This window comes from Fukomys damarensis, unplaced genomic scaffold (assembly GCF_012274545.1).
Source record: "Fukomys damarensis isolate Sample0158 unplaced genomic scaffold, DMR_v1.0_HiC HiC_scaffold_19, whole genome shotgun sequence".
Lineage (NCBI taxonomy): Eukaryota > Metazoa > Chordata > Mammalia > Rodentia > Bathyergidae > Fukomys > Fukomys damarensis.
The window spans coordinates 45162167-45172208 of NW_022900931.1; the positions used below are offsets into that span (position 1 = coordinate 45162167).

Genomic DNA, 10042 nt, shown 5'->3' on the forward strand with positions numbered 1-10042 from the left:
ACCTTGAGTAAATTTCTGAACTCTGTTATATCAAAATTTCTCTATCCACAATGGAAAAATACAAGATCACCTACTTCAGTTTTGCTGTAAGGGCTAAATAAAATCATGTAATGAATTGAACATAGGCTTGGTACTTACAACATATGACATGCATATGACACATTACCATTAAAATGTAGAAACCCTGCTCTCTCTCCAAGCATTGCTTTTATGTCTAAAATGCATCTTGGAAATAAAGTAGCCTCTAATCACAACTCTCCTTTGGCTCTTTGTATGTAAAAATCTAAGCATTGTATTCTAAATCTAATTAAATCCTAAATTATCTAATGTTTCTGGTATTCTATATCACAAAAAAGACAAATCTCATTTTGTCATCTCATGACATATTTCCTCACATATATGTTAAAGAAGTGAAAACACCGCATATTAAAACAATAGGCAATTTAGATGGTCATTTTATAGCTTAATAAAGTAAGCAGAGTGGAATATGGTGGCACCCTAGGAAGCTGAGGCAGGAAGATGGCAATTCTGATTCCAGTTTAGACAACTTTGTGACTTAGAATGACATTGATTAAAGAATTTAAAAAGAATTGGAAATGTAACTCAGTGTGAAGGCCTTGGGTTCAATTTCTAGTACACACACTCACACACACACACACACACACACACACACACACACATAACCTAAGCGGATTCATGTTTTGTATTCAGCCATCAAATTAAATGAATAGAGCATTTTAGGTTTTACATGGCCAGTGAACTGAGCCATTTTGTTTAAATGGCTTTTCTGTAATGAATTTTATGCCCTAAACTCATTGACTTGAACTGATTAGTCTTTCAATATAATTCTTTTTTATTTTCCTTTTCTCCACTTTCATCCTTCTGTCATTTCATTCCTAACTGTAAAAATCTAAGCAGTAATAATATGGAGTGTCAGAACACAGCCTAAGCTATCTTGGGTTGTGGAATACCCTAAACAAAGTCAGCTTTATTAAAAAAAATTGCTAACATTGTGAATGAGTCTTCTTAATCCATGCTCTGGTATCTCCCCCTAAAAAAATGGCTTAGCATACTAGATAGCATCACTGTCTCTGCATTTCTCAAAGTAGGCAATGTTCTGCTGCAGTCAAGTAACACTCCACTCTTTGCCCATCAGCTTGTGGATATTCTGTGTGTGCTACAGTTCTGTGCCACAACCTAGTCCAGGCCACCCATGTATGTCTTAAAGGAGATGATCCGGGGCTGTCTCCAGATCTTTAAAAGAATCAGTTACTCAAAAGTGTTTAAAATCTGCTCTGACACCTGTAATTTTGACTCCTATAATGGGAGAGGAGGGGTTTAGGAAACGAGGAGGGAAGCTTTCATGGCATCTTAGACCCAGGGCCCATGACTTCAGATATGAACATCCTGTGACCTCTTTTCCACAGAACAGAATTAGCTAAGGGAAGAAAAGATTGTGACTAGCTTGGGCTGGGATTTGTCTCCCAGATAGCTATAGGTCTCTTCAACTCTTTCAATGAAGCAGGCGACTGGAAGTAGGGGAGCAGATGCTCTGAAAGATACTTAAAAACCTATCAAGTACCTGCGAGCAGATCTCTGAGTCTGTTTGGCAAGGTGTCTGATGCCAAGCCTACCCTAATACTTTGAGTAGAACCAGACAGAGCCATGGCAGGGACTGAAGCATAAACAATATTCCTTTTCTGCTTTCCTTTCCCAGAATTAGTTGGCGTGGAAGGGACGAAAGACTTTATGTGAATCATTTTCTAAAGCTACCCAATGCACTACTGTTTCTCATACCATGTCTCTGGGGATCATTAATGTGTTTCCAAGCAGAGAGTTTTGTATGAAGCATTTATTAATGCTCATGATTAAGATAGGTGTGTTCACTGGCAGCATTATCTTTGAGGCCTACAAAGCAGATGATAGAAGCATGCATATCGAGGGGCTATTCTGTCCACAGACCATGGACAGGCAAACTCACCATATCAAATGGTGATGAAGTCACAAGAAAATACCATTGAAAAACACACTCAAAAATTGTATTTCATAAAATAATTTACTTCTCATTCAGAAAGGCCTTCCAGACCTATTTATGAGACAGCGGTCTCTGAGTACAGGTACAATCTGAACGTCAAAATGTATTTTCATAGGGCAAGACCAAGAAGTTATACATTTGGGTCCTGGAGTTGGCTACAGACAGGATGTGGAACTGTATATAGAAAAAATGGACACTGACAAGGAACTCTGGGACACTAAGAGCAAAACTTCCAGAAAGATAAGAAGGCTTAGAAAACCTACATTTTTACACAATGGGATTTGTATACACACACCATAGAGTCTTCATTTTACAGCCCAGTACTTGGCTTAAAAGCCACAAAGGTGCAACACATGTAAATTAAATTGGAGCAATGGATGCAATGTGTGTGTGGGAGAGGTGTGCAGGTGTGTCCACACTTAGAAAGGAGATAGTTTTAAAAGAATGAGAAGAAAATTACTTCCTAGGCATCATTAGTAATTCAGGTAAGATCCTGTACTTTCACTTATAAAACAATACTATAATTTTAAAAACATTGTAAAAACATCATAAATAACATAAACAAGAAATTTTCAAGTATTTTATGTGCCTTGAAAAGTTTCAAACAGTAGTTCTAACCATTATTATCCTTTTTTTTCTTTTCGTGTTCCTTTCCTTTCTTCTCTTTAATCTCAGAGCCTAGGAAGAAATAGATGTATTCTCTGCTATTTCTGATGTTTTGGATAGAATAAACATGATTTTGACTTAGGAGAAAACTTAGGAGGGCTTTTCAATTTGTGAGAAATATAACCCTTTTCCTGCTTTAGGCTTATAAATGTAGGGCCTTAGCCTAGAACTGTAATGGGGTGAAACAACCAGCCACAATGAACTAAGGAGGCTCATCTGATGGCTAAGTTTCTCAGGAGGGGAAAGAGAGCACCTTGATCAATTGAGGGAAAAAGGACAGAGGATAAAAATAATAACCTTTAAATTCTTTGCCCTCACTTAGCATGTAACTTATGGTAGGGCTTAGCTAGCAAGACTTTGCTTACATTTCCTCATGCAGCTCAAGAATCCTATCTCCAAGCTGCAGACCAACCCAGTCACCAATAAGCATGGCCTGAGCACCCAGGCAAAGAAAGGACAGCCATCAGCTCAGGATTCAAAAGTGCCATTAGTGATTACTGGTGCAACACAGCTCTGTGCTAGCAGGATATATAATGCTCTATGGTATCTGCTCCTTAGACTCGTGCTCAAGGTGGCGACCATCTGTGGTAAATTAAACACGAAGTCCCCTGGATTAATCTGCAGAAACACACAAGGATTTTTCAGAACTAACTTTCCACAGTTAGCATTCTTCTCTCAGTCTGCATGACAATTAGCTCACCTTCCTCTATTCAAAGGCAGTTCAAAGATCAGAACCTGCATACACAGTATAATTTGAGCACCTGGGATCTTTTCCATCAACTCTTGCAGAATACACAGAGATCTGAATACATAAACACATAAATATATACAGAATGTACATGTACATATATATTTAATATACACACATGCACACACTTGTATATAACAGATCAACCTCACCTAAGCACAGGGAATCTGGAGGAAGTTACGGATGACAGAAAACATGTTCATGTGGATGTCACAAGAAGTGTACCAACCAGCCAACCTGAGATCATGTGGCTGGGAGGAGGGCACTGCCAACAATCTTTGATAATACAGACCGACAGGCAAGGCCATTATCTGGATGCTTGCTCCCATGACAGCCTAAAGACACTTGGAGAAACTGGACTGGAATGAGGTCCCACCCTGCTGAACATCCAAACCCCATGATTAAATTTAGCTTTTACATAGAAGTGGTTCCCACATGGCAGGCAGCATGAACACTAGGCTACAATGTGGATAAAGCACTGTGCATAATACCGATCAGTATTTGGCCTCAGATTTTCCAGAGCATAGAGTCTTGGCATTTTGGCACTCTGCCTCCAGGAAAGACTTAAGCACACTGGGGAAGCGGGGATATACAATCTGCTGCACGCTTTGCTCTTTTCTGCTTCTCTGCCCCACAGCTGGAAGGAATGGCCAAATCAAGGTAGAATCGAGACTTGAGGAAGCGACGGTAAGAATCCTTTTCCATCAGGTGGAAAATCTTCTTTTGGGCCTCATCAAAGCAGGTAATTGTAGGCTCCAGAATATTCCGGCTTGTCTCCTCCCTGGTGCAAGAATCTAGGTTCACCTGAGGGGTAAAGAGCAAGGTTTTGTTAGATCTGTAATCTAGCTGATGGGGGAGGTGGTGCTGCAGGCTTTGTACTGAAAAATTAGGCACTGTGCACCTCCACATCCCAGAATGCAATAGAGAACCTTTGGTTTCATCCAGGCATAGGTGAGAGAGTACAAAAGGTTCATTTTGCACTAAGGTTGGAAGAGAAATATCTTTTCCTTCTCCAATACTTGGGGGGATTGATCAGAAAAACTGAGAGAGGTCACATAGATAAAAAAGAGCTCTTTTATTTGCAGATTTTGGGGGAGTTATCAAGATTATAATAGCCTACTCCACTGTTCACTTTACCATATATGATCTAAAGTTCCATGCCACTGAATACCACTCTAGGAACCTTCAATAAGATCTTGAGATTTTTCTGCCTTGAAAACTTACCTCCTTAGTTGCTTGGACTGAGATGAATTCATTATATATCTTTTTGGCTTTGGGACTTAGTTTAGAGGGTGACTTGATTTTCTTGTATTCTTCACAACTGATCCAGAAGTCAATATTCTCCTCGCTGTATTCAGATTTTAAGAAAGCTTTAAAAGCTGCCAGCCCACCTGTGACACAAGAGAAAGAATCACAGTTATCATCAGACTGGTTGGCTTATTGGTTACTTCAAATAAATCTGAGGTGCATAGGGGGATAGGCATGGGTTCAAGAAACCTTCCTTTTTTTTTTTAATTTCTGGTACTGGGGATCCACTGCAGGTCATTGCACTTGCAAGAAAGGTGGCAGAACCACTGAGCTAAATTTCTGGCCCTACCTTCCTGGATTTTTTTTTCACTTAAGATCTGGTAACCCTAATTTGTGTTTGGTATTTACAAGATGCCAATTACACTTTTAACAATTCTTACTCAAAGTTGAAACCTATCTTAAGAGGTTGTTATGTTTCTAAAAAATCTAGGTAGCTGTTACTTGACAAAATGGGTTTAATGAAAAGAGAAACTGCGGTTAATTCTGAAGAAAGAATTCAATATTTAAAATGTTTTCTCTCCCTCATTTTTCTATGCAGTGCGAGTGATGGTTCTTCACACAGTTCCTGCATGAACTTCCCATTGTATATCACAAAACTCCAGGATATGGTAAAATTTTAAACATACTAGATATAAGATCAACATTTATCTTGGGTCTGGCAGTCAGAAGGGGCCCAGACTCTGTGGTTCCTAGCAGACTGGCATAACATGAGATAACTTCTATAATTTTCAGCCCAGGGGAGTATGGGGTGTGAGACTTACATTCATGGCTAATCAGGTTTTCCAATGATTCAGCCCACTTCTTGATTTCCTCTTGGCTTACTCTAGAGACATTAATAGAGAAAAATAATAATTTGAATGTTGTCATGGTATAGAATAAGAACAAGAAAACTAGAATCCTAAATAAAAGCTAAAGATTTTATTTCTTCCATGATTTTTCTAAGATCTATTGTTGTTCAGGACAGATTTATCTTTAAATCTATGGAAATTTTCATTCTAGTATGATGTCCATGAAAACAGAGGCCAGTTTGATTCGCATCTAGTTTAATTAGGGACATAACTTTCTACTCTTCATAGAATATACCTATCATTAGATAGCACAATGAAACTTTACCAAGGCCTTGTCTCTTACCTCTGGCAAATAACCGCTTTGTCCTTCTTGCTATGGGAAGAATTATGTTCACAGGAATCAGATTTCTGCAGTAGAAAACCTAGTCGATGTTTCATATCTTTTGCACTGGATGGGGGGGAGAGAGAATTAATAATGATAACTCTTTCATGGTAGAGATTACAGAATCCATCACCACTACACAATTTACTTAAAGAATGGGCAATAAACTCTTAGGGGAAATTTTTTTGTCTTTCTGCTTCTGCCTATGACTTATTACAAAATTATGAACCAGAATAAAAGTTCTGGTTCCTTTACCTGTAACTGGAAATTTGAACTTATAGTTTATCTCAGAAATTTCTTCTGTATACCCACTGTTTTTATCCAATAGAACCATTGGTATCATCCGTAGAAGCACACTGACCACAAAACTGTTCTTTGAGTCATTTTTAAGAATTTAAAGCAAGTCCATATGGCACCTGCTTGCTCCTGCCACCTTCTGTCAGATGGCTGCTATTTCCATCTGCCTCTCTGTCTACATAGAGAAAGCTGCTTCCGGCTCAGGAAAATAAAGGTCTGTGAGGCTGCAGCCCTGTGTACGAGGGGCCAAGCAATCCCATCATGGGGTGCATGGAGAGCATCCTGAAGTGTGAAGGCTTTGCAGAGGGAAAGGACAAGCAGGTGGCAGACACCAATACTCAGGCAGAAACCTGAGGTCCTTTAGGCTTGTTTGTAGACAATCTCCAGCTCTACCTTCCTTTTCAAATTTATACTATAAAGAGATATATGCACTAGCAAAGGCCTTTGGAGCATTGGAATAAGGAGAAGCAACCTAGAGTCATCACTAAAGTGAATGATTGTTTTAATTAGAGTTTCCAGTTATTGTCACCGTTTACTAGGCAACCAGGTCACAGCAGAGCTCCTGACTAACTTGTAAAGGAGGACCTCTTAAAGATCTTTTAGCTCAGCTCTTTCACTTTGTATTTCCTATTTTTTATTTATATCTGTTTTGTGAAACCTAAGAGATGGTTTTAAAAGGAGAAACAGCATTTTTAAAAGAAACTAAATATTCCTATGTAGTGGGGGAAAAATAAGAGATACAAGAATGAAAAGACACTTAGACACACTAGTGGCTTATCTGTGGTCTTTCTCAGAATGTTTGAATTCTTTGTGTTTTTAGCCTCCCCTTTAAATAGTGCCTCCCCATGGCACTATTTTTTTTTCCTCTGCTTCCCCAACTTCTGGCTGGTCAGAGGACACAAAAACCACCAGAGCGATAGCTAGCTATCATCATGAAAACTGCAGTGATTCCAAGGTGATGACGTAAGTGTATCGTGATTCAGTACAGACAGAAATTATCATATCTCCATGTGCTGCTTCTACCTGAAATCCAACAGCTACTGACCAAGGCAGGGCCATTTCATGAACTGGAAGAAAGCTTAGCAATATCCTTATAATACAAAAGAACTCTAAAAATAAAAATCCAAGAGACTTCAGGAGTCATTAGAGACAAAAATCTGGATTTGTCCCTCACTGTGCTCCTACCATCTGTGTGACCTTGAGCAATTAAAGTCCCTCTGGTGCTTCTGCCTTGGTGGTTTAGAGATGGGCCAATAATTTACAGTCTACAGTGAGGGGAGACTGAAGAACAGCTCACACCAGACACTGAGTTTCCCTCCTCAATTAGCTACTTAATTAACTCTTTGAGGGAAGGATTCTAGTGCAATCTTTTTTTGACTCCTAAAGTATTGACAGATCAAAACTTTCTCCTGACATCCCTAATATTTTGCAAGGTTAGTTTACATGTAACTTAACCAAAGTTTATAGTAATTTGCTCTATCAGTTTAGGAAACTCATGATGAGAGGAACTTATTTTCTACTCCTCTGCCAGACCCTCCTGTTTCATTTGAAAGAATTCATTAACACTTTCACCCTCCTGAGTGACAGAATATAGGAAAAGTAGACTTATGAACAACGCCCAAAAGACTATGTTTTCTGTGATTATTTTTAAAATTGAAATGTAAAGTGATTTCTATTTGCAGGTTAACTGCAAGATTAAATAATGTAATATACACTTATTTTGTATTTCCTTTCCACTTAAACAATATGAGTATTCTATGAAATTATTTATTTATATCTCTTTTTTAAAGTCAAAGACAGATAAGTCAGATAAGTAGCTATAAATCTTTAAGATCTTCTAAGTCAGGAGTATATCAATAAAACAATGTCTTTAAGATAAGCCTGTCTACCATACCCTTAACTGATTTGTTATGACCAATACTTTTCACCTGCCACTCATATAAAGACACTTCAAAATCAGAGGTAGGGCAAGAGCAGGTCTGCCTGGCTTTGAAACTCATATTTTATTGTCACATTTGCTTAAAAGAACACAGACTGAAGGACATTGCAGCACTGCCCAGAAAGCATGGTGTTTATGTGGCCAAACCTTCATTCGGGATAATTTCTTTCAAATAATACCTAACATGCATATTGGAAAGCACAGAGTTGTGATTCTGTGTGCCCAAATGATTCTCAAATCACAACATTAATTTCAGACAGAGGTCAAACCACATTATAACTCCAAATCTGAAATTACTTCTTAATTCAAACTACCTGGATTCAAGCATTTGTCATTAAGGTCAAAATTGGTCTGAAAAGCTGGAGTCATGTAAAACACACAAGTACCAAAATTTGGGGAGCATACTTCCTAAGTCACACAATCTAGCTGTTCCTAGAGGAAAGATGAGAAGGTGCTGTTCTCCTGATAGCACTGTGTCTAATTTCAAAGAATCAGCTTAGTTAATACAGCATGCAAGTAACTGAGAAAGTCTTTCCAAAAGTTTAACATGGTTAGTCTCACCTCTTCAGGCAGGAAGCCGGCAGACCTGCGAGTCCTTTGCACATTTTGTTGAACTGTGTGAAATTCGCAGGTAGGAGAGAAATGCAGCCGAAGGAGCTGTGTTTTCTATTTTAAGAGCACGTTGCCTTTTTTTCAACAAAGATACTGTCAGAATCCTCTGAGCGTCTTCCTCCCAAGCCTGCAGGAGTCTCTTTTATAGTCCAGCCACGTCAGGCCAGCCAATCAGAGGGCAGCCCTGCAGGCTCCGCTCTTCTGTCTCCCTCGCCCTCTCCAGCCCCTGGAAGAGATGAGGAAGAAAAGATTGACTCATCGACCATGCAAAGCGACGAAGCACAGAAAATCCCCTTGCAGACAGAAAATACTTTTGTTCTTGGCGTTTCTACCAGTGTCTGGGGTTCTGAATTTCTAGCGAAGGTGGGGGTGGGGGAGAGAAAAGACTCTGAAGTGCTGCACAATGTGAGGTTTGTTCATTTGTCTGTTAAAAATAAATCAGAAAAAGTTTCATCCTGGAAGGTAAGATGCCAATGGGTAATCTGGGTCTTATTTTGAAGCTGATTCCTAACACGCTTCTTCTTTTAGATTAGAAATCCATCATACGTGCTCTGAAGCCTGATGTTTACTCTTTCCAAAAAGGAGTTGATAGGCTGATAGCTTCCAGGCAGTGATTTGTAGAAGTTGATTTCCTGGTTGTCAAGCACAGGGCTGTGGGGCAAAATACCTGAGTGGAAGATTGGTATATGCCCTACAGCATTAAAAAAACTAGCCTAGGGAAAACAGATTCTCCGTCTCTGTAGTAAACCTGACTGTTGAGTACATTTCTAGGAATCTTGCTAAGCGCAGGATTCAGCCCAGCGTTGACAATCTTCCCGTATATGCCTGCAAAAAGCCTCAGACAGCAGCTCGTGGAACAGAGGAGAGAGGAGATGAACAAATATAACCACCAACTGGCATTAGTAATGCGTTTATGTCTTGTGTAACTCTAAGTCTCCAAACTGATATTTCAAAAGAGAAAGAAAAACAGAAAATGATGAGTGAGAGAGAGAGATAGAGAATTTTATATAATTTGCATTTCATATCACCAGTCTTATAAAAACATTCAGGCCTACAGATACTTCTGAACATCCGGACAATCAGTCTGTTCTGCACACAGTATTATGAACTAATGCACTAAAGATTCATGCAAGTATTTCACATCTTACAGTTGTAGCTCAAATACACACATCAGAGTTACCCAGGAATCTTCTTTAACTGGAAAGCTATGACTGGAAAGAGGAAATTAATTGCTCTGTCTGACCATAATAGCTTTTATTTGAAAAGC

At 39.0% G+C, this 10042-nt stretch overlaps 1 protein-coding gene across 2 annotated transcripts; it reads right to left on the reverse strand.

Annotated features, from left to right (window-relative positions):
• Positions 1-1844: 1844 nt before the first annotated feature.
• Positions 1845-8902, reverse strand: Rgs4 (regulator of G protein signaling 4). Of its 2 annotated transcripts, XM_010621503.3 has the most exons (5): positions 8725-8896; positions 5889-5993; positions 5519-5580; positions 4674-4840; positions 1845-4253 (listed from the first exon to the last, which is right to left on the reverse strand). In XM_010621503.3, exons 1-5 carry the CDS (start codon positions 8766-8768, stop codon positions 4014-4016), a joined length of 618 nt encoding a protein of 205 aa, XP_010619805.2. In that variant the 5' UTR covers positions 8769-8896; the 3' UTR covers positions 1845-4013. The 2 variants fall into 2 exon arrangements, with proteins under 2 accessions (XP_010619805.2, XP_019062650.1); XM_019207105.2 differs by lacking the exon at positions 4674-4840 and having other exon boundaries at positions 4183-4253; positions 8725-8902.
• Between the last annotated feature and the right edge of the window lie 1140 nt (positions 8903-10042).

Coding starts and splice junctions, on each gene's coding strand:
- Rgs4 (XM_010621503.3), bottom strand. CDS start 8,768: ATGTGCAAAGGACTCGCAGGTCTGCCGGCTTCCTGCCTGAAGAG. Junction 5,994..8,724: donor CCGGCTTCCTGCCTGAAGAG/GTGAGACTAACC, acceptor CCCCCCATCCAG/TGCAAAAGATATGAAACATC. Junction 4,254..4,673: donor CAGTCCAAGCAACTAAGGAG/GTAAGTTTTCAA, acceptor TTTACCCCTCAG/GTGAACCTAGATTCTTGCAC.